Genomic DNA, 24,632 nt, shown 5'->3' on the forward strand with positions numbered 1-24,632 from the left:
TTGGTCGTTCAAAAAAAAGCGTAAAAAATGGCATCAAAATGCGACAAATTTTTTGACGAACTAGTTTAAGGCCTTTCAATGTTTGTAACAAACAGGGGTGCAAACGAGCCGAGCCGAGCCCGAGCTCGACTAGGCTCGAGCTCGTTTAACTTACACATAGCTCGAGCTCGAGCTCGGCTCGTTTCGAGCTCTATTTTTAAAGCTCGAGCTCGGCTCGTGAATGAATTTTGAAGCTCAAGCTCGGCTCGTTTACTATTTATCAATTATTCTTTTATATAATTATAATTATTTTATATATTTTTTTCTATTATAGTTTTATGTATAAAAGAAAATATATTATTTAGTTATTTTTATATATTTTTTCATAACATTATATTTATTGATTAATAATTATTAAATATATAATTTAAAAAAAATTATATAAATGGCAGACTCGTTTAAGCTCGCGAGCCGGCTCGAGCTTGATAACTAAAGCTCGGGCTCGGGCTCGTTTATTAAATGAGCTTATTTTTAGGCTTGAGCTCGGGCTCGATAAAGCTCGGCTCGAACGAGCTTTTTAACGAGTCGATCCCGAGTAGCTCGCGAACAGCTCAGCTCATTTGTGCCCCTGGCTGTAACAAATAATAGTAAACTGCAGATTCCTACGCTTTGTGACGAAAAAGTGTGTCGTAAAATCTTTGATTCTTTGTTATATTTCCTAGTAGTGGATATTCGTTCTAAAACTTTTTGAGAGTTCGTTGACCGGTACAAATATAAATAATCATTAAGTGGGTTGTCTGTTGTTGTGGCATTAATATGACTATAATATCAAAAGCATTGGATACTTTTTAAAATCAACTTCCACTCGAATGTATTTTTGAAATTTGTTTATTATCCTTTTTATTTTATAAATTTGTAAAAAAAAATTAAGAAATGTTAGGTACGGGGTGTAGTCAAGACAAAAATAATATACATTGTCGATTTTATAGAGAAAGTTTCTTGATCAATTTTTGTAACATATGTGGATATACACACTCACATTGAAGACCATTACTTGTAGAAGTGACAAATCTAACTTTTTTACTAAGGTTACGTGTAGTGGAGGGAAAAGAAGGCGCTAATCTCTGTTTACATCAGCGTACCTACCTGGTTGCTAAAATCATTACGCAATTGCTAAGTAGAGGCGGCAAGCCCTCATACGCCAAGCCTTGACCTAGGTGAGGGATGTCAGAGATAAGGTCTATTTCAATCAATGAAACATTTGTATTTAATTTAGATGTAGCTCGATTTGTGTTATATATAAAAAGAAACAAGGTATTTGAAAAAAAAATTAATTTAAATTAAGCTTTCAATAAAAACTAGTACACCAAAATAAAATAGTATTGTAGTTAGTTAAAGACTTGCTACCTATGTGACAATGAAATAACCACTTTAACATACATCAAATATGTTAAAATCACTACACCTAGAGCATGTTTGGGAAATTGTTTTACAATCTAACTTTACATATTAGGCTATTTCACAAATCAACTATCACCAGTAGAGGTGAAAAATCAAGTTCTTCATTATATGTTTAAGCTCGATCTTTGTTACTCCACTCATTTAACATACAAGAGACCCAATCTCAAGCTTAACTCCTTTCAGTTATAAGTTTAAATCATAAACTCCACTCACGAGTAATTTAATTTAGAGTAAATTACGTTTTGCGTACCTACTGTTTGAGGCAAAAACCACTTGCGCCCATTTTTTTGAAAAATGAACTGTTTGTGTCCTTGTAGTTTTGCGTCCCTCTGTTTATTTTCCGTCAAAAAACAACTAAAAAGACTTAATGCCCTTTCATGATTTCACAAGTGCGTCAATAAGCTTTGCATTGAAATATTGAATGTAGTTTGAGTACATCCGTCCATCATCATCTAAATTCAAAAAATTAAACCAAATTCTAATTCTTATGCTATATTAAAAACCATTTGTAATCATTACAAGCTACAGTTACCATTTATTACATACAAACTTGATCAGAAATGGTGAAGTAGATCAAGGATAAACATTCATCAACAAAAAACCTAGCTTGATCGCCAAAAGGCCCAAATATTGATCAACTCTACTGTTAGACATAATTATGCCTCAATAAACTTCGACACCGGGTACTTGATCCCATATTCCATGCTTCCAAATTTCAAATCTCAAGTTAGGCCAAAAGTTCAACGCTACAGACAAGTGAAACGAAAGGTGTGGTGTGGTAAGAGTAAATTTACATGTCATTGTTTGTGTGTCAAATGTGGTGGTGACCAACGACACTATCACAATTCACAAAGGTGGTGGGAGTAGGTCGAGGAGGGGTGTGGTAATGGTGGGTGTTCGATTGGCGGTGGGGGTCAACAACAATTCGGTGGGTATGATGGTGTGGTGCACGACAGTCGTACAAGGGTTTTGAGCATGTGCAAAGATGAAAATGGCCGTCACATGGAAGAGATGTTGGTGATGGTCAGCAACAACGGTGGAGTGAAAGCATGGGGGATGCAGATTGTTGCCGGTGTGCGTAAGAATTATTGAAGTGAGTAGGGTTTTGCATATATGGGTGAAAATACGAAACCACCCCGTTAATCGACATAACTTTAAACGTAATTAGACTTAGTGACGCAATATGATACCACTCAACAATCAGAGGGAAACAAACCATTCATTTTATAAATCACAAGAACCAAGGGTGTTCAAGAAATCCGAAAAAAACCGGAACACGAACCGAAACCTAAATAAACCGATTCGAATTCTTATTCGGATATTCGGATCGGATTAGAATCTGTATTTTTAAAAAATCCAGATTATTCGGATATCTGTTTAATCCGAATAAAAAACATGTTTTTAGTGGTATTTTCCGAGTTAGTATATTTATTAGACTATTATTTGAAGTTTGAACTTTAAATTTGTGTTAAGAGTAATTCATATTTTCCGGTTTATATGTTTATTGTGATTATAAACTATTAAATGTTAGGAACAAAAAGTAAGGAAAACTTTTTTGGTTTATTTCGGATTATTCGGAGATTATCCGAATCCGATCCAAATTAAATTCGGATCGGATTTCGGAAAGGGTCCAAATCCAAATAAACCGAATAATCTGTTATCCGATCCAATGAACACTCCGAATAAGAATACAAACTACAATTTGGTTTATACTTTACAAGCTCGAACTCAGCTTGTTTATTATTATAATAAACTAGTAATCCAGGGACTACTTATTTACTTCTTTATTTTGCAAGGGCTTCATTACACACACATATAAATCAAAAACACCATCACTAAAATTGTTTCACAAGCATACTCTCAACCTGAATTCAATTCTCTGAAAACCAAACATGTTCCGAAACCAATACGACACGGACGTGACCACCTGGTCGCCACAGGGTCGGCTGTTCCAGGTGGAGTACGCCATGGAAGCCGTGAAGCAAGGATCTGCAGCCATTGGGCTCCGGTCCAACACTCACGTGGTTCTCGCGTGCGTTAATAAGGCCAATTCTGAGCTGTCGTCGCACCAGAGGAAGATATTCAAAGTGGATGATCATATTGGTGTTGCGATTGCTGGGTTGACTGCTGATGGGCGTGTATTGTCGAGGTATATGAGGTCCGAGTGTATTAATTATGGGTATACTTATGAGGCTCCGCTTCCTGTTGGACGGTTGGTTGTTCAATTGGCGGATAAAGCTCAGGTAATGTTAGTTGTGATTTTGAATTGTTAGGGTTTAATTTGGGAAATTGTTAATGTTATTATGAATATTATTAAGGACTGGCAAATAGGTCGGGTTGGGTCAGAATGGGTCACGGGTCGGAACGGGTTAGGCTGGAAACGGGTCTAATAAAAAGGGGTTTTTTTGGTTTGGGTCGAAACGGGTAAAAAGGGCTGTTTTGGTTCGGGTCGGAACGGGTCTGAATAGGTTTCGGGTCGAAACAGGTTGGAAAATGGGTCAGGTTAGGGTCGATACGGGTCAAATAAAAAAGGGTTGTTTTGGTTCGGGTTTGAACGGTTTCGGGTTAAAACAGGGTTAGGTTAATCGGAATGTGTTTCGGGTCGGAACAGGACAAGGGGTTATGGTCGAAATGGTCAAAAATAAAAGGGATGTTTTGGTTTGGGTCGGAACGGGTTAGTGCCAAAACGGGTCAAATTAAAAATGGTTGTTTTGGTTCGGGTCGGAACGGTTTTAGGTTAAAACGGTCCGGGTCGGAATGGGTTAGGGTCGAAACAGGTCAAAAAGAGTTGTTTTGGTTCGGGTCGAAACGGGTTTGGGTCGGAACGGGCCAAATAAAAAAGGGTTGTTTTGGTTCGGGTTGGAACGAGTTTGGGTCAGAACAGGTCGGAATGAGTTGCGGGTCGAAACGGGTTGGGTTTTTTTTTTTTTTGCCATTTCTAAAAACATGATTTCATCATTATAACATCGTTAATAATTTTATCATTGTTAAAGGTCAGGTACTGTTGTTGATGATATATGTTAAACCTAGAATGCTGATAGTAGATAGAAATTTGTTCTTCAATTATACTGCTATTGCAAATTATAGTTGGCTTTTAAAGTTTTGGGAGAATAATTATGTTTACTTTTGAGAGTAGAAACTTGTGTTTGATGCTCGTTATTTTGAATTTGGAGAAGTGGTTTAAGTTGGAAACTGTGGAAAAATGCATTTGAGATGAATTGTTGATTGATGGTGGTTTGATACCATAAAAGACGATAGTAAGAGTGCAAGTGTAGTTATGCGAATATTATGTTGAAGGTTACTGTTTGGACTTTGGAGTGGACTGCAATGGATATATACTTGAATCTATATATTGTGTGACATTGTTTAAACTTTAAACACAACTGACTCGTATTATAGTTTTTATGAAAAACAGATGAGATTATTGTTTCTTAAAATAATCTATGTTGATAGGTCTGCACTCAGCGTTCATGGAAACGACCTTATGGTGTGGGACTACTAGTTGCTGGATTAGATGAATCCGGGGCCCATCTCTACTACAACTGCCCTAGTGGCAATTACTTTGAATATCAAGCCTTTGCCATCGGGTCCCGCTCACAAGCTGCAAAAACTTATCTGGAACGGAAGTTTGAGAAATTCACAGAATCTTCTCGAGATGAACTTGTCAAGGATGCATTGTTTGCCATAAGAGAGACTCTGCAAGGTGAAAAACTCACCAGCAGTGTGTGCACGGTTGCTGTTATTGGCGTGGGAGAAGCGTTCAATATATTGGACCAAGAAACTGTACAAGCGTTGATTAATGAGTTTGAGATTTCAGGTGAAGATGCGCCGGTAAATGAGAGTGCTGCAGAGCAAGCTGGTGGTGCTGCTCCTGATCAGGGAGGAGCTGCTGCAGAGGCGGCGGCTCCGATGGATATTTGAGGAGTGCAGGTGTTTTGTTGATCCTACTGTTTGGTCTAAGAGTCTTTTAATTGCAGTTTTCTTTTAATGAGTTTCTGTTTTCAATGGTGGACCTTTTGAACTCTTAGTTAAAACTTGTATGTTGATTTGCAGTTAAATGGAAGTTAAATGAACCAGCATATGACATGTTACTTTTTATTAAGGGTTATACAAACATATTTTCTAATTATACATGTGAAAATTGCTTAATCCAGTTCTGGTATAATGCTTAAGAGATCAAAGACCCCTATGAATAGGATTCAAATTTACTTCAATATACTCAAATCCACATCAACAGGCACAGAAAATATCAAATCCATTTGAAGTTTTCAACGTAAGAACGATAAAACAAACGTACAACAGGGTCTAATCCCAACAGTTCTAACTCTAATAAGTTTAACCTTTATTAGAAATGACAGACAGACAGACCGCCGATCCAATATCCATAAACAACCTGCTGCTTGAAATAAGCATCTGTTCGTCAACATCAAACTCACAAGCATGAACTAAAAGTACTTTCATGACCGATTTCTTCATGATTAAAAACCCAAACAATTATTGAATCAAAGGCTTGTCTTCTTTAGGCTTCTTTTGATTCACTTTTAAAAACTCAGTCTGGTCAAGTGGCTCTGCATTCTTGGTAGCATGAACCTCGGCAAGGCTCTTGTAGTTAGCAGCAGACTCAGCAATGAAGCTTATCTCTTTGTCTGTAAGCTTTCTCAAGAATTTGGCAGGATTCCCTCCCCATAGCTGTTACAACATTCCCAACTAGCTTCAATAACAAATGTTTGTGCTTTTTTAATATATACATGTTTGCATAATAATAACACGAACCTCGCCGGTAGGGATTCTAGTATCCTGTCTAACAAGGGCTCCAGCAGCAACCATGGCATGTTTCTCTACAACCACCCCATCAAGAACCGTTGCTTTCATACCAATAAACGCTTCATCCTCAACGGTGCATCCATGTATGACAGCACTATGACCTAAATTGTACTTTGTTTGATTAAAAATCATTTTATTGAAAAGATAAAAAGAACCATATGAAACACATTGCTCACCAACAGTCACATTGTTCCCAATCACAGTTGGATGCACCTTTCCAGGTAGATTAGATTTTGCAACATGCACAAGCGAGTGATCTTGTATGTTAGTGCCGGATCCAATACTAATGCTGTTCACATCACCTGTATAAATAACCATATTTCATAAATGAAACAATAACTAATAACTAGTATATAGTGCATCATATGAGGACATTGAGCGACTCCCAATGAAATATCAAAACTACTATCAGCAAGATGTAAATTCTGGTTAAAGTTCATATATAATCCTAAATGATATGAAGATAGCTAATGCTTAAATGACAGAATTGACAGCACATAAAGGGTTCACACAACCATAAAAACATATCAAAACATAACTAAATCGCTAACTTTTAAGTTGAATATTTTCTAGTATAAAGCTTGCATTCCCATGTACAGCCTTCTAAAGTGTCACAGCCTGATAATAAACAGATTGGATAGATTAATTATAAACAACGATAAGGAAACTTACTACAAAGTACAAATATTCAACAAAGAAACCACTCCAAAGATGATCTTGTTTTTGCTTTCAACTTTGTCACCTATTAATTTATCTACTTTTTTATCAACTTCTTTGTAATTAATGTACTGTTGCAGCATCAAACTATCAACTCTAGTTCATTATTACTGTTAGCTACAATATGATCAAGCTTATAGCAACCCTCTTTTGTTGCAGAAATAAATAAGAAAACCAATATCAGCTAAAGGAATGTACAAGACTATCAGAATCAACAAAAGCCAAAATGTGTAACCGTTACCTCTCAAAACACATCCATACCAAACAGACGATCCAGCCCCTACTTGAACATCCCCAATAACAGAAGCACTTGGGGCCACAAATGCATCCTTAGCTACCGAAGGGGCTTTATCATATACATTCATCAGAGTCCGATGCCTGGAAACTGACAAAAAGACAGATTGTTTCAATTTTCAAATAAACCCTAACTACAAAGTAGTATTGAACAACCGCTAGTAGACCTGTAAACGAACCGAACGAACATGAACACTTAATCGAACAAATACTTGTGTTCATGTTCATTTGTTTGGAAAATGAACATGTCCGTGTTTGTTTATGTTCGTTTGTTTAAAATCAAAATGAACAGTTCACGAACATAAATGAACAAATGAAATACGTGTTCAGGTTCGTTAGCTAACTTTTTGTTCATGTTTGGTCGTTAATTAAATAAACAAACAAACTTTTTTTTTTTTGATAAAAAGAGTCATTTTGGTCATTATTTAAAAACATCCAAACGATTTACAATGCAGTGGCAGGTAAGCGGGCAACAAGCTGCGCCGCAACCCCATTTTGGATAGCAAACCCAAACAATTTAAAAACATCCAAACAAACAAACTTTCCGTCGAACAATTCACGAACATTTCACCGAACATTCGGTTCGTTTGCAAGCCTCACGGATAGAAATGGAAAAATGAGCTAGACAGCTAGTTAATCGAGCGTCTAGGTGTTAAATTCAAATTTCTCTGATCTTCAGCAGTTTGTCATTGCCTTGCAGTTCAGATGTAACAAAATCATTCATTTTAATAATCTAACACACTGATTCAATCAGTTGTACCTCAAATAATAACACTAACAAAAAATGAAAACCTAATTTGACTTACAACTCTTAACATATCTGCAATAATCAAACTAATCATGAAATTAACATAAATATATCACTTTTCAGCATACGAAACCTAAATCTGAGCTGTTAGATGAGTTAAATAAAACTAATAATTTCAAAATGCTGAGGTAATGAAATTAGGGCTTTGAAATGACAGACAGACATACGTTGTTCTTTGAAGAAGTTGTTGCCTTGGAGGCGTGAGCCGAGGCGATCCATGGCTTGGCCGGTCTCACGGATCCAAAAGCCGACGGTGTAAGCTGCTCTTCCTAGGGTTCCCATCGCCGATCACCGTCTTCTACCGTCAGCCGCTGCGTATGTATGTATGTATGTATGTATTTGTGTGTGTGTTTCAGCTAGAAATGAACTTGAACAACCCTAAAGAAATGAGAAATGACAATTTGGCTGCTGTTGTTCAGGTTTTAAGCTTATTGGTCTTTAACTTACATTTTTAACAAATTTGGACATTTCTTGGTTAAGTGTAAAATTATCGTTTTAAGTTTTTTGGTTTGAGTTTCAACACGTTATTATTATTAGAGTTAAAATGCATAATAGGTTACATTCAAGACTTCAAGTTCATAAATTTAAATTGTTGTTTAGGGTATCTGTAGTGGGGCGACAAATTTGGGGTAATTTTTTGGGTGAAAACCGCCCCCAGGCGATAAATGGGGCGATAAGGGGCGTGTTTTTTGTCGCCGATAATTTTTTTGTTTGTGGTATATATATATATATATATATATATGTATATGATATATTGAGCTACAACACCACTAAACCCTTAAAACAAGCACTCATCTTTTTTCTGACTGAGCGCCACATGACACAAAACGTTTCATTTTATAGCTATCCACTACAGATATCCTTACAAACCTATCATATGTTTTTCTTTTTTTTAGTTTTAGTTGACTATAATGGTATAGCTCATTAAACATAAGTCATTGTATTTGTTGGTGTATATTTAACATGAACTTGGTAATTATTTTAGATCAAGAAAGATGTTCAAGCAAGACTTCCTTCTTTTCTTGTTACACAAAGTCTCCAGCCAAAAGAAAATATAAGAACTACCTCCAAAGTAAAACTAATAAAAAGACAAAAAAAAATAAAAATAAATAACATATACAAATTTAATTCTCACACAATAATAACCAGTAAAAGATATAATAATCCGACTTCACTTTATAATTCTATTAAATACACACTCAAAAAGTTATATGATTTTACACGGGACTATCAAAACAACATTTAAGCAGAACTCTTTTTTTAAAAAACGATCTTTAATCATGCGCTTCTAAACAACAAATGATAGAAAATAGAGGGATGAAAAATTGTAGTCTATTGAAAAGAATGACTAGTCACATAGGAGGTGGATTGAACTATTTGAAATAACCACATAAACTAATACAAAGATGTCCAAAATCTGTTTTTTTTTTTTGATCAATGGATATACTAATTCATTGAATAATCATAGTAGATTATGTCATAAGTTGAACAAAAAATAAAATAATAAAAGACATCAAACTCTTAAATAGTAAGTAAACTTATCATCAAAGTTTTATTCACAAACCCTATAAAAAAATGATCTGAGTCGTGCGAATCTAGATAATAATAATCGTCTTGTCACGCAAATCGCTTAGAACCCTAAAGAACAATTTCCGTTGGGTAAGCTCGCTCTTCAACTCTCACTACTGCTATTTATTTTTCTCATCGATTCACATCCTTATATCTCAATCGTATATATTTGTATAATAATAATCATATGTAAATCAGATGAACTATTATTATTATTATTATTATTATTATTCGTTTGATACACTCTGTTTGATCGGTTTAACACAATCATCTCCTATGACCTAACTAATTCGTTGATGGCGGTTATTATTATTATTATTAAAAAAATTGCCTGATTAGAGTGAGTAATCAATGATACATGTGATTGTGCTGTTTACAATTTTAAGCGTCCTGTTAGTACTATTAAGGACATAATTATTTTAACTGCTTTATTTTACAGATTCATTGAGTTTTGAGGTTAACAGGTAGCACTCTTTGCTTTTGAATATGCTGCAAATCTGAAATAATGCTATAATTACTGTTATTACTTTTGTTAAAAGAGAATATGTTAGCTAGGGTTTATTGTATATTTACACATAGTTATTAAATGTGCTAGGCGCACTCAAGGTGCATAGGCCTAAGCAGTTAATGCGGAAAAATATCTTATATCGGTCCTTGGACCGATATCTGAGATATCGGTGGGGTGGGATGTCGGTAATTTTAATATCATGTAAAATTCATATATATAGCAATTTAACATTAATAATTCAGTATACTCTCCTACCATTATCAAATTAACCTTTTGCAAATTGCAAAACACTAATAATTGTAGCAAGTAAGAATTGACTAAGACTTAAAACGCTAACACTGAACACTAAAAGTTGATAATTGAGACTTTAAACACTGATATTGGAAGTATCGGTGATATCGGTCAATATTATCGGTACCGATATTCTAATCTTGGTTTAAAAAGGCGCCCCTCAGGCTTGAGGCGCCTGAGGCGTTTTTGAAAACGCCTTATTTTAGGTAAGGCGCTAAAATACATGAGGCGCCCTGAAGCGCACATTTAGCTGGCGAGGCGTGAGGCGCTTGAGGCAGCGCCTCATGTGATTCAGTCCAAATTAGATTGAAAATGTAGCTGATTGGGCCATCTGCTTAAAATAATAACGTTGGGGCTCATCTATAAAACATTACCCAACTGCATTATATATATTTATCACTCTATTTAATTCAAACCACTCTTTAATTTTCATATTCAAAGTTTATCTTCTCCAAATATCAACCTTCTAGTAAAATATGTTTAGTTTTACAAATGTTTTATCTTTATGATTGATTTTCAAGTAAAATATGTCATGTATAATTAATTTTTAGTATTTTTAAATAAGAACGCCTCACATACGTGAAGCTCTCGCTTCGCGCCTAGCGCTTAGCGCTTCGGATTTTTGAACCAAAACGCCTCGCATCGCCTAACGCTTTTTTAAACCAAGATTCTGATTTATATATCGCCAAGGGATCGATAACCGGTATATCATTGATATATCGGTGATATCGACTGCATAGACATAGGCCTCGCCTGGGGCTTAGGCGCAAAAAAAGCAAGGGCTTGAGAAAAAAAAACGCACTTAAAAGAACAGTTAAAAGTGTATTACGTATATGAAAAATTATATTGTTGTTCAAATAAAATAAATAGTAGTTATTATATAGCATTTAATATCATCTAATTAGTACCAAAAGTTCTAAAATAGTCAAGATTCAAATGTAGTTCCAAAACTTGAATAACAATTGTTCAATGCAATTCCTTTGACCTCTCATAGATCTAAGTTTCAATAGCATACTTGTGTTTCTTTTGCTCGGCTTTTGTCTTCTCATGTTTACGCCGTAGACAATGTTGATGCGCTCGCCTAGGAAGAAGCGCATTTATTGAGCATCGCCTGATAAATGGGCAAGCGAGGGCTTTTAGTAACTATGATTTACCATAGTTAGAATATATGGTTTGATCAACTATTATTTGTTTGATGTAGTTTTTGTATTGGATTGGTTCACAATCGTCCTCTTTGGCTTAACCAATTCGTTGATGGCGGTTTCAATAATCTAAATACGCTCAGTTAGAGTCTACTTTTCACAGATTAGAGTAATCGATGATACACGTGAATCGTGATTGTGCTGTTTTTACAGTTTTAAGGGTCCTGTTAGTATTAAGAAACAAATAGAAGCCGGAATCTAGTTCTATCATTGATAGACATCAGGGATATAAGGCCATGATATGCCTTAAAAAAATTAGGGTTAATAAATTATCTTAACTGCCTTGTTTGACAGTTGACCGTTAGCAGTCTTTGCTTTCGAATATGTTGCAAATCTGAATTATGTTATATTTATTGTTGTTACATTCTTTAAAGAGAATACATTAGCTAAGGTTTATTGTCATATAATATCTATAGTTAGAAGATATGGTTTGATTATGTTTGCTTTTTAATTATCCAATGTGCTTCTATATATAGTTTTTCAATAATACACAACTTTTGTCATTGTTTTGGGTTTTATATCATGTATTACTTTGTAGTATCTACAGAAAGGTTTAAAAGCTGGTTAAAATGGAAGGATCAGGGGGTGATGCTGCGTCCCCAGTGACACCACTAACCAAGTGGAAAACTGAATTCTCAAGGTTGTTCCAGATCTATCTGGATAAATCAACACCGCTTCCGGTTCATAGGTGGATTGGGACACTTTGTGTTGCAGCAATTTATGTGTTGCGAGTCTATTATCTTCAAGGGTTTTACATCATCTCGTACGGTCTTGGAATTTACATCTTGAATCTGTTGATTGGATTTCTGTCACCAAAGGTGGATCCTGAGCTTGAAGCTTTGGATGGAGCTGCACTTCCTACAAAAGATTCTGATGAGTTCAGGCCTTTTATCCGCCGCCTTCCAGAGTTCAAATTTTGGTGAGTTTAATAATAATGGACACGTTTGGTACAAAAGATTACTCATTTGTTTTGTAATTGCAGGTATGCGATTACAAAGGCTTTCATGGTAGCTTTCTTGATGACATTCTTTTCTCTGTTTGATGTCCCGGTTTTCTGGCCAATACTGCTCTGCTATTGGATTGTTCTATTTGCTCTCACTATGAAGCGACAAATCATGCACATGATTAAATACAAATATGTCCCATTTAACTTTGGAAAGCAGGTAAAGTTATTTGTCAATGAAAATTAATTAGTATAAGTATAGTCCTTTTATATTAATAAATGTTTGTTATAATTTAACAGAAATATGGTGGGAGGAAGTCACCTGCGACTGGTGGCTCGCCAAGTCATCGAGGTTGAAGAAGCAGCTGTTTAGGTTTAAGATAGTGTAGGAGTAATATGAGTACTGATGTTTTGCTATTATTAAACAGTAGAAACAACTTGGATTGCTGATTAAGTGTAGGAGTAATATGAGTACTGATGTTTTGCTATTATTAAACAGTAGAAACAACTTGGATTGCTGATTAAGCTCAAATGATTTCATAATAATAATATTGTCTGCTGGTTTATATGGAATATATGTATCAGTTAACAGGTGGGCTTTTTGTTTGAGGGCCTTATAATAATACAGGGTATGTATAATGACAGTTTTGTCCCAACCAAATGGAATTTTGGTCTATAAAGATGCCAGGTGGGATTTTTGTGAGACTTGTATGTACCTGATTGGCATAACCACTAATCAACTACCAACCAGACAAAAGTCAACAAGTTTTTATGTACTTCTGATTCTTTTCGTGTCCAAAGTGGTTTTAGTACACTCTCATATTTTATATGTTGGTCTTTTTCTCATATATTTAAGGTCTTCCTCCCCTTGTACACACACTGAAATTTTGCTGCTATAAATTATATTCTCTCAAAAAGTTCTCAAGCTTTGGAGAAATGTTGTGGAGAACCTTTTTTGTAATACTGTTCTTCTGGGCTGCTCTCACTATCATCACGCCTATTCTCATTCGGTTGTCTGCATCTGCAAACATCTTGGATTACAATGGTATGTAAGCTTATAACACTATTAATAGTTTTGTCATTTATCATCTTGGCCATCAATTGTCTTGTTTTTAAAATTCAAGAGAAATGAACAATTTTTTCTATGTTTTAGTAGGAGAAATGAAGAACGGTGGGGTCCGAAGTATTAAAGAGGTGGGCTTATTGTCCAGAAGATCACTTGGATTCATCCAGAAAGAAAGGCCTACTACATCACCACCACCACCACCACCACCTTCATCGCCACCATCGCCATCACCACTCGCTGTCACCTCACCAAAACTTCAGACCAACTACATTTGAACTAGAGGTGAGTCGTGGCACGATAACTACATTATATTTTTAACAAAAAATGTAGAACAAGATAGCTTGAAATCATATTAAGCACTCTTGATCATATTCTTAGAAATTTGATAAAATTATGTAATCAACTCACAGATTACAAAAAATTGTCGTGTTGTGGTTTGAAGGTCAGGAGGGATTTGACATTTTTTTTTGTCTAAAACAAAAGGGAATGATGTGACAGTGAGTTTGTTGGCATAGTAGTGCAAATGATGGTATATCAGAAGCTCATGATTATTGCTTCAAGTTGAATCAACAAGCATTATTGGACAATAATGAATCTTAACTTTTGTGTGTATTTTAATTCTTTGGCTTTTTTGGTTTTTTTTATAAATTTAATTCCTTGGCTTTATGATGGGATTTTAGCATTTAGAGTTTGTAAAACTAATATTGTCATGACAATGGTCTTGGTCTCTATTCGCCTGGTTGGGTCCTGAACTGGCTTTTAAGTTTTAAGAAATATAGGAAGTACAACACTTGGAATAATAGCAAGTTGAGGTTAATTGAAAGTTCATGTGGAAAATAGAAAAATCGACTTAACACTAATCATGGTCATACAACGTTTCAATTTTGACACGATATGATACGGCTACCAGTCTTGTGCAGCCAACCATAGCACTGTAGTGTTTCCTTGATCAATAAAAGGAAACATTGATACGGTAATGTTGCGTGTTTCACTACGCCACCTTCAAGTTCTGCATTGAACTAAATATATCTACATACGTGCGTACAATATATCTAATGAAGTGATCAAACGTATACATTCAGTGAGTTACAAGTGGTTTCAGATGCATCATTGTAGTTCATTTACATATACATATAAAACCATAAAATTTTAGGTAAATCGTTAAAAAAACCATACATATTTGATGAATGATGAAGCATCATCATCCTTATTCACTTGTCACTCTTTACATATATTCAAATCAAAGAACCTCAATCTCATAACTTGTGCCACACGTCTGCGAATCATCTTCGAATTCACATGCACTCGGCTACATGAAAACCTCCCCCATTACCGGATCATATACAACTTTCTCCGGTGCAGTAACATTCACTTCCGCCCGTTGCATATCAACTGACTTCATCATTAAACCCTCAATATTTGTTACATCACCGTAAAACACCAAATGAACACCTGGACTCCCTTCAGTAACAGAACTGTTTAACATCATTGAGTTATTTACACCTTGAATATTACTATTAACAATTGCCTTTGGTAATGCTGCTTCCGTATGTTTTTCATTATCTTTTTGTGAGCTGGCAATGGCATTGTCATCAGTAGTGCGGTTATCGCCTCTTTTGAGTTCATGCAAGTCTAGTTGCATTAATGCGCCTGTGTTGTTACCCGCGAGTGTGATGGCATGTGCTGGAGTTTCATCTGCGGGTTCTTTTTTTGTTATTTTGTGAATGAAGCTGGAGATGTCAGTGTGGATTGCGGTCGTTGATTTTGGGTTTTGAGATTTTGAGTGATTATAATTTGAATCCGCATTTTGTGAAAGTTTATTTTTGGGAGGTGATGATGGTGAGGATGATGGTTTAGAGGTTAAATGAGATGGAGATCCGGGTGGGGTGCGGGTTGGAGATTGTTTTGCTGGTGGTGAAGATGCTGCGGTTTGAGTTTCTTTGGTGGGCGGAGCTGCAATAGGTTCTGTAGTTTCAGAATTTGGAGATTGTGTTGCTGGTGGTGGAGATGCTGGAGCTGCGGTTTTGTTGGTTGGGATGGTTTCGGTGGTGGTGGTTTGAGTTTCTTTGACGGGCGGAGCTGCAACAGGTTCGGTGGTTTCAGATATCGGAGATTGTTTTGCTGGTGGTGGAGATGTTGGAGCGGCGGTTTCAATGGTTGATATGGTTTCGGTGGTGGTGGTTTGAGTTTCTTTGGCGGGCGGTGCTGCAACAGGTTCGGTGGTTTCAGATGTCGGAGATTGTTTTGCTGGTGGTGGGGATGTTGGACCTGCGGTTTCAATGGTTGGTATGGTTTCGGTGGTGGTTTGAGTTTCTTTGGCGGGCAGAGCTGCAACAGGATCGGTGGTTTCAGGAACTGGAGATTTGGGTAATGAGGAGTTCGGTGAAGCAGATGGTGTTGGAGTTTGGGGAGACTTAGGCTGGGACTGAGCTTGTATAGGTGGACTGAATGGTGGCGATGGCGATGGTGTTGTTGGATTTGCAATTACACTAGTTTGTATGGTTTCAGTTTCTTCGGGGGGCTGAGCTGCAACAAATTTGGTAGTTTTAGCGGTTGGAGATTTGGGTGATGATGACGATGATGATGATGATGTCGAAGGCGACGACGACGACGACGATGATGATGATGGGGATGGGGGCGTTTGTGGCGTTGCAGTTTCAGTGGTGGGTTGAGTTTCTTTTGCGGGCTTAGTCGCAACAGGTGCAGTAGTTTTAGCAGTTGGAGATTTGGGTACTGATGATTTAGTTGAAACAGATGGCTGCGATCGTCTAGGCGAAAAAGGTTGTGGTGTAGCTGCGGTTGTCGGTGGTGCCGCCGGTGGTGGTGCGAGGGCTTTCCCTGCAGGCCGAAACGGTGGCTTTTGAGCAGAAGTTGATGCAACAGAGGTTTGTGTGGTGGTGCGTGGTGGTTGGGTAGGCGATTGACGGGCTGGAGGTAACGAGGCTTGTGGGAACCAAGGTAAGCGAAAACGGAAGCCTAAGCCTGAAGACTTTTTTTCAGCCATTGTTCCAAATTATCGGTTTTGTGATATATTCATAACATTAAGATGAGAAAGTTGCTATAAATACAACTTCGATTCACTGGAAACACGCGATTCATGTGAATAAAAACATGAAACTTTACCTGTGTTGCAGGCAACTTTATGATGCTGGTTTACCTTGTCTGCCAAGTCTAGCATCACCTTTTAAGTTTTAACCCTCAATGTACAACTCTTAATGACCAAAGTATAAGTAATAACATAGAATGTTAGTTGGCCAGTTTTTCAAGAAAAGAACATTAGTTTTCTTAGACTTGTTTACTAATTCAAGAAAAGAACATTAGTTTCCGGTTTTCATTCATATATTTAACCATAACACGAACCAATTCCAAAGCACAAAGTTTATAAGTATTTTCACTCAAGATGCAAGTCATCGCACGTGTTATAAAATCTTGTCGGGAAACGTTTCGTGTACCGGTTGTGCAACAACTGCAAACGTATACAGAAAATGCATCGGTTGTAGAATCTTCACTAATGCATCTAAAGGGTTTGGAAAATACAACGGTTGCTGAAGTTTTAATGAAAAAAGAAGATGAAAAAGACGGACCGTGGCTCTGGTGCAAGAGTGATGACACTGTCTATGATGCTGCAAAGCAAGTATGTTGTCGGTTGTTACCATGTTAATTATTTTTCATTTAATTTGAGAATATTTACTTTAAGTTGTCGTATATATGCAGATGGCTCGAAACAATATTGGTTCTTTAGTGGTTCTAAAGCCCGGAGATGAACAAATGATTGCGGGAATCGTCACTGAAAGAGGTTATTTCATATTTCATATTTTCATTTATTTTAATATGAGATAATAATATTAGTCATATTTCAGATTGCTTGCAGAAGGTACTTGCTAAGGATAAATCATTTAAATACACAAAAGTCATGGATATCATGACAAACCAGAACAAACTGGTAACGATGACATCTGACACAAATGTTTATCAAGCAATGCGACTAATGTCAGGTATACTATAGTTAACAATTACTCGTGTTGTCGGTTTTGATCCGTTTACTGATAAAACCGAGTTGTTTTGATCACAGAAAACCAGATACGACATGTACCGGTCATAGATGGAAGGATTGTAGGGATGATTTCTATGGTTGATGTTGTTCGGGCAGTTGTGGATCAACAACGAGGTGAAATGGATAAATTAAACGACTTCATCAAAGGCAACTATTATTAGTTTATTTAATAATTTTTAATATTTCCACTTCTTGTAATTTGAACTTTTTCTTGTGACAGAATAATAATAATAAAAAGTTTATTTTTCACATCCAAAAACATGGCTGTGAAATCAGATTCTTGTGACAGAATAATAATAATAAGTTACATAAATCACAGTTAACGAATGCAAACTTCTTAAAGAAAGAAGAAAGCTTCCGTACGGATTTCTTAAACTTTGATTTAATCCAACTGAAAAATCCCGACTTCTTGGAACGTGTTTTAACCTTACCATTTGCGCTTTGCGAGGTGTCCCAAAGGCTGCTGCATACTTGAGAACTATCATCCGGGACATTATTCAACAACTCAAGTAACTCACTCGCCAATAACCGACCTTTAGAACTCCCATTTCCAGATATCATTTCCAAGTTTCTAAAGATTCCGTCTTGCGTCAAGATTCCATGCAGGTCTTCACGTTGGCAATATAACGACAACAGAATCTCAACCGCGTCTTCTTGTTCTTCGTATTTACCCAACTCAAGCAGCTCGCCAATGGAGACGATGCAGTTGTTTTCAAACTGCGCTGCAGCCTCTTCAATCGCGCATAGATTTTTAAAAACTTTGATACAGTAACCGGACATTAACAGATCGTCTAAAAACGGAACCAGTTCTTGAATGAATCCTAAATATATCATGTGGTGTCCTAGATCCATGTGAGCTGAAAGGTTACACAACACTCTGAGAGCCACAGTCACATTATGTTGTTTGCTCTTTTGGTTTTTTATTAGTTTCAAAATAGTTAACAGAATTCCAGATGTCACGATTTCGGTAGTGTAAAGATGGTGGGAAGATAACAGTTCTAGTATTTGTAACACTTCTTCGGTAATGTCCGAGTCTAGAAACAAAGACAGGTCCCTCATTACATCTTTCGGTAAAGGCGGCCTACCAGATCTGCATCAAAAATATGCATTAATTGTTAAACGTGTCCAACACCAGATCAGATTGAAGGCTCTTAGTATCTTGGAAAATATTTAATATAATTAAATAAAATAAGCCCAACTTATCTTATAATAATAAACTAATTATTATATTAAATATAATATCTAATTAATCTGATTTGGTGTTGGACACGTTTAACATTAATGTATTGTTATTCGCGTACATAATGCAAAAAATATAGGATTTAGGCGAAAAACAAACATATGCGCGACCGTAGATTCACATATTTTATACATATCTATGTGAAATTATTCTGGCACTAACAATAACAAGTACCTGGATTCTTTCAAGAACATCAAAAGCAACTCGGCTCCGTGCCTTCTTGCAACCGCATCACCTAACCGATCCGCCTCTTTCAAGAACTTAAAAACAGGTTTAACATAACTTGTAGATATGAACAAATGAGAATCTTGATCATCTTGTAACTGCATTTTCACATCTTCAACCGCCTTACGCCTTGATGGCCACGGAAGCACAGAAAGATTTCCAAGTATAAACAAATTCGGCCCGTTATCCATAACCGGATCAGCCGTAAACTCTCTAGATCTTTCTTGAGTCTCATCAAACCCGTCGTCCGTTCCAGCATCAGTAGATATGATTGAAACATTATCTACTTGCAGTTTCAAGTCACCTAAAGAACTGTTGAAGCTAGGAACCGAGCTAGACGAGAAAACACTTAGGTGACGAGTTTTAAACCGCATTGGTATTTCTAGTAAATCGAAAACATCGTCACTGTCACCGTCGTCGTCACCACCTTCAAGTCCTTCGGTTTCTTGTGGTCTAGTTGAACTTGAACTCCCATATTTTTTTAAAAGGTATAATAAATAATTCAAGATTTTCTTTTTCACCGGATCGGTATCACTGATCTTGCTAAGTACTTTTCTTATGGAACGTTTCTCGATCACGAGAGCTAACGGGGATATAATGTGTAACCTTGAAGCTGCAAATTTGAAAGCTTTTAGTTCCTCAGTTTTAGTAACTTTTGATGCTTTTATGTCTTGATGAAGTAAAGCTAGTAACACTCTTCCTGCTTCATCTTCTGATGCATCCAATGCAAAAGCTACACTTTTTATATAATCAACAATCTGGGATATCTGCAACAGTTAAAAAGATATATGTATATAAGAGAAAATTACTGTTTGCGTCCTTGTGGTTTCAGGGCGGAGGCACAACGAGTCCCCAAAAGAAAATTTGAACTGGTTGAGTCCCTGTGGTTTTAAAAATGAATCATTTGAGTTCATGCCAGTTGTGGAATTACTAGTTTACCCTTTTTTATGATCCATAAGAGTTCTTGTGGTTAAGTGATTGCTCAATTTTAGTCCATCTTTATAAATTACCTCCAAATTACATAATTAACCTCCAAACTATAACCAATTAAGCCATAATCAACCAAAAAAAAAGACCCAAACTTTTTTTTAACAAAAATAAAAAAACCAAACTTTAAAAAAAAATAATAATAAACGAACTGAACTAATTTTTTTAACAAAAATAGACGAACCAGACTTTTTTTTAACAGAAATACGAACCGAACTATTTTTTAACGAAAATAAACGAACCGAACTACTTTTTAATAAAATTAAACGAACCACACAACTTTCTTAACAAAAATAAATGATCGAACTACCTTTTTAACGAAAATAAACGAACTATTTTTTTACTAAACTAAACGAACGTAACTACTTCTAAAATAAGCAATCAAATCAAACTCCACCTTAGCACAAGCTACGACGATATTTTTGTTAAATATAAGTTCCGTTAGCTTATTTTTGTTTAAAAAAATTTGGTTTATTTATATTTGTTAAAAAAAAGTAGTTCGATATGTTTTTTTATTTTTGTTAAAATAAGTTTGGTTCGTTTATTATTTAAAAAAAAGTAAATCTACATTTGTTTTTGTTAAAGCGAATTGTTCAGTTCGTTTAGTTTAGTAGAAAAAGTAATTCGTTTTGTTTATTTCTATTTAAAAAAGTATTTCAGTGTTTTCTTTTTGTTAAAAATGTAATTCAGTTAGTTTATTTTTGTCAAAAAAGTAGTTTGGTTAGTCATTTTTGTTAATAAAACAAGTTTGATTTGTTTTTTTTATTTGGTTCAGATGTAGTTGGATTCATTTATTTTGTTAAATGAAATGAACTAATCTGCGTGTTAAAAAAAGTGGCTCATTTCATTTAGTTTAATACATCAATTAATAGTTTAATACATATAATATTATAAGAACATGATCAACATTTAACAAACCTGTGCAGCCAACGTCGGTTCGACCATGTTTTGAAGTTGGCTCAGACATAACTCTAACGAGTAACGGATCCTTTCACACCTCACGATGATTTTTTCACCGCTAATCGCCTGCAAAAATGTATAATTAAATCTAGATTGAAGTGGATATATATCAAGAAACATAGGTGGAAAATGTACCAAGTAAAGTTTGCTGGATTCGGAACAATGGCGAAGAAGCAATTTGCATTTTTCCATGCCTTTGTGTAATGAGCATAACACTTGTAAGCCTGATTTGCATCGCGGTCGAGCTGACTCGAGTGCAGTAAATATTTTAGTGATTTTTTCCATGATTTTTTTAAGTTCTGAACATGCCAAATGATGAACCTGTTCCAATCAAACTTACTTTTAAGTTTATTAAACATTTTTAAAGAATTTAAACGAAGAACAGCGATATAGTGAATAATATTTTCTGTGTAATAAATAACTGAACAAGATCACTATGTTAATGACTATGTTAATATTCAAACAAATCAAATAAAGAGTAACAAACAGATCAAATAATAATCATAGCTATAATAGCTAATTGAACTAACAAGTTATATAACTGAAATATTTCCTGTGCATTAAATAGCATTTTTTAAGGCCAATATTATTATTAAAATAAAAAGAGAAACCAATTATAAAAGGCAAGTAGCCCAAACAATACAAAGAAAAATAAACAACTGAAAAACTAACAAGTTTCATAAGTAAATTAAAAATACATCTATGTGTTAAATAACTTAAAAATCATAAAAAAAAACGACTAATGATGAATCACTAATAACTATGTGTCTATGTTAAGATATATTTAAACAAATCAAACAAAGAGTAACAAACAAAACAAGTCAAACAATAATACTGTAGCTATAGTACATATGGGAAAGTTAACGTGTGCAAATGAAATTAACGTGCTAGTTGTGAGAATCAAGTAGAGTAATTAGAGTAATTAATTACTCTACTTGATTCTCACAACTAGCACGTTAATTTCATTTATATATGATCCAAACCCATAATTACATAATAACTGAACTAACAAGTTTCATTACTGAAAAATATTTTTTTGTGTACTAAATAACTGAAAAACCATAAAAAAGAATAATGACAAATATTCACAAATAAATAACATTCAAACAAATGAATGAAATATCATGAAATGCTTACTTTCCATCTAGTAGTGGTATATGCATGTTCATGTTCCACAAGAGTAACACTCTCCATTTTTCACCACTATAGCCTCCCTTCCTGCTCTTGCAACACAATTACGACTGTTTCGTGATCGGCTCGGTGACGTGTTCGAATGGTGAAGAGATCATGGTGGGTGTGGAACCGAAATCCACAATAAAAATTTGTGACAATATAAGTTTGAATGGCTGGTTGGTTTGTAGACTAAATAGTTAAAGGAAGGTTGTGGGTCAACGGGACGACTCCAAAGCAGCAAAAAGTATAAAACTGACGACGGCATGAAAGACGTAGTGAGTAGTAGTGACTACGTGGAGCCACTAGTTCGACTACTACGTACCACCAATGGTCCATGTGTGAATACAAGGTGATTGACTCGACCGGCCGAGTCAATCATGTGGACGTACGTTTTGTGGTGATTTGACTCGTTCTTTCGGCTTTTGTGTATCTTTGAGTTTGATTCTCTTAGATATTTTTAATTTTTTTTTTGCATGTGTATATTATTTAATTAATATTAATATTATTGGCTTTGGATAGTGGAGACTTGACTAGTTGACTTCTAGTTCATCCACTCACATAGAGTGCATGGGACGTTAATAGAAAAATTTGTAGAAATAAAAAAATGAAATGGTTTATAGAAGAGAGAATATTTTTGGGTTTCTAGGTGTTTCGTCACTTGAAATGGCGGAACCACAATAGTTACAAAGCGTGTCAGAAATTGTCTTGTGAGCTGGACATTTTTCTGGTGTTCCGTCATTTCAAATGACGGAAGTGACTTATTTTCCATCAAATGGCGGAACACATGGAAAATAAGTCACTTCAATCATTTGAAATGAAGGAACTCCAGAAAAATGTCCAGCTAACCAGACAATTTCTGACACGTTCTGCAACTGTTGTGGTTCCGCAATTTCAAATGACGGAACACCTAGAAACCCAAAAATAGTTTCTATCTCTAGTAAATAAGTCACTTTGCAACGCTTGTTTAGAATAGTGCAAAAAGCAATTACAACATTGTTGATAATGAAAGTCGTAATCATCTTTAAAAGAAAGTGTACGTACATGAGAAAATGAAAGAAAATAATAGCACGGTAAGCTTTTATCTGCGATTTATAAAGAGAACAAAATTGTGTTATCATTTTTCTTGAGAGAATAAAAGAAGAGAAATATTTGAACTAAAAAATTATAAGCAATTTATCATGCTTTACTTTTAAGGACTCTCAAAACATTAGATAATCGAGAAATCCATGAAACTTAAACTAAACAATAACCTAACTAAATATATATATATATATATATATATATATATATATATATATATATATATTCTTTATATGTTATTTTTATATATATATATATTCTTTATATGTTATTTTTGTAAAACTTGATCCACGATTTCGAAAACTTATTTTTCAAACAATTGGTCAATCAAACGATATAAACTGCTTCATAATCATCATTATTATGTATGTATGATATACTACTTAAAATTTATCCAAAATCGTAACAAAAATGTTTAGCTGGAAGGGGTATGCACCCGCCTTAATATCAAGCGGGGCGGGTCAACCCACAAGATATAGACAAGATGCTTGAAATCAGGATGTCATGAAGACACAAAGCCAAAACCTATGCGCAAGCGCATGAAACATCTGCGCGTAGCGCATATCACATACGCGCAAGCACATGAAACATCTGTGAGAATAAAGAGAAGACTTTGTGCATCCCCGGGATAGGCGCATAAAGGGCGCGCGTAAGCGACACACAACAAATGAGACAACAGTCTAATCCAAATCAGGATAAGGACAACCATGATTGTACCCATCAGGCAACCTTCCAGAAGGTATCTTTTAAGGAATAAAGAATGTGCTGATGTTGACAGCTGCCAATGAAGGGTGGACAACTCAGCAAAGCCCATGTGCCACCACGTGATGGCACATGGGTCAGGTGAAATACCTTGGTCAGAGAATAATCAATGAAAAAGCACCAGGTGTCCTAAGTACACGTGGCGCGAAGCAATAGGAGGAGGCCAAAAAGGCCCTAATTGGGTCTGAGACCAATCATTGAAAACCCTAATACTATAAATACCACACCACCTCCACAGTTGGAGGCAGGCAAGAAAATATACTCTAAATCCTTTACTCATTTTCACATCTTGATTATCTTCTCCTACAATACCTGATTCTCACACCGGAGGGTTACCCCAAAGAGGACCCATCTGTCCCTTTCTGAGGGGTAAGCTCACGGTGCTGTTCGTTTTGTAGGTGGAAGAACTCGTATCCCGGAAAACCATCGGTGATATAGCACACTCGTACCCGAGGAACGTTGATCGTATACAAGTAAGTCGATACACGC

At 35.7% G+C, this 24,632-nt stretch overlaps 6 protein-coding genes across 6 annotated transcripts; 3 read left to right on the top strand and 3 right to left on the bottom strand.

The window, feature by feature from the left end:
• The first annotated feature begins 3,311 nt into the window (after nt 1-3,311).
• LOC143580510 (proteasome subunit alpha type-1-B-like) lies at nt 3,312-5,508 on the top strand. Its single transcript, XM_077063512.1, has 2 exons — nt 3,312-3,683; nt 4,894-5,508. Exons 1-2 carry the CDS (start codon nt 3,333-3,335, stop codon nt 5,359-5,361), a joined length of 819 nt encoding a protein of 272 aa, XP_076919627.1. The 5' UTR covers nt 3,312-3,332; the 3' UTR covers nt 5,362-5,508.
• Nucleotides 5,509-5,708: 200 nt separating this feature from the next.
• On the bottom strand, nt 5,709-8,451 carry LOC143580499 (gamma carbonic anhydrase 1, mitochondrial-like). Its single transcript, XM_077063501.1, has 5 exons — nt 8,251-8,451; nt 7,223-7,366; nt 6,441-6,566; nt 6,214-6,365; nt 5,709-6,129 (listed from the first exon to the last, which is right to left on the bottom strand). Exons 1-5 carry the CDS (start codon nt 8,363-8,365, stop codon nt 5,935-5,937), a joined length of 732 nt encoding a protein of 243 aa, XP_076919616.1. The 5' UTR covers nt 8,366-8,451; the 3' UTR covers nt 5,709-5,934.
• Nucleotides 8,452-9,589: 1,138 nt separating this feature from the next.
• LOC143580500 (protein RER1B-like) lies at nt 9,590-13,051 on the top strand. The gene is made up of 4 exons (XM_077063502.1): nt 9,590-9,742; nt 12,192-12,572; nt 12,636-12,816; nt 12,897-13,051. The coding sequence occupies exons 2-4, from the start codon at nt 12,223-12,225 to the stop codon at nt 12,951-12,953; spliced, it is 588 nt and encodes a 195-aa protein (XP_076919617.1). The 5' UTR covers nt 9,590-9,742; nt 12,192-12,222; the 3' UTR covers nt 12,954-13,051.
• A 1,745-nt stretch (nt 13,052-14,796) lies between these two features.
• LOC143580506 (uncharacterized) lies at nt 14,797-16,666 on the bottom strand. Its single transcript, XM_077063507.1, has 2 exons — nt 16,151-16,666; nt 14,797-15,418 (listed from the first exon to the last, which is right to left on the bottom strand). The coding sequence occupies exons 1-2, from the start codon at nt 16,664-16,666 to the stop codon at nt 14,972-14,974; spliced, it is 963 nt and encodes a 320-aa protein (XP_076919622.1). The 3' UTR covers nt 14,797-14,971.
• Nucleotides 16,667-17,056: 390 nt separating this feature from the next.
• On the top strand, nt 17,057-17,885 carry LOC143580512 (CBS domain-containing protein CBSX3, mitochondrial-like). The gene is made up of 4 exons (XM_077063513.1): nt 17,057-17,296; nt 17,377-17,458; nt 17,523-17,657; nt 17,735-17,885. Exons 1-4 carry the CDS (start codon nt 17,063-17,065, stop codon nt 17,875-17,877), a joined length of 594 nt encoding a protein of 197 aa, XP_076919628.1. The 5' UTR covers nt 17,057-17,062; the 3' UTR covers nt 17,878-17,885.
• A 77-nt stretch (nt 17,886-17,962) lies between these two features.
• On the bottom strand, nt 17,963-22,754 carry LOC143580507 (U-box domain-containing protein 5-like). The gene is made up of 5 exons (XM_077063509.1): nt 22,266-22,754; nt 21,264-21,449; nt 21,087-21,194; nt 19,131-19,948; nt 17,963-18,806 (listed from the first exon to the last, which is right to left on the bottom strand). The coding sequence occupies exons 1-5, from the start codon at nt 22,320-22,322 to the stop codon at nt 17,963-17,965; spliced, it is 2,013 nt and encodes a 670-aa protein (XP_076919624.1). The 5' UTR covers nt 22,323-22,754.
• Nucleotides 22,755-24,632: the final 1,878 nt, after the last annotated feature.

The sequence above is a fragment of the Bidens hawaiensis genome, unplaced genomic scaffold (assembly GCF_021521415.1).
Source record: "Bidens hawaiensis isolate Kalapana, Puna unplaced genomic scaffold, B.hawaiensis_p1.1 tig00030503_1, whole genome shotgun sequence".
In the NCBI taxonomy this organism is placed as follows: domain Eukaryota; kingdom Viridiplantae; phylum Streptophyta; class Magnoliopsida; order Asterales; family Asteraceae; genus Bidens; species Bidens hawaiensis.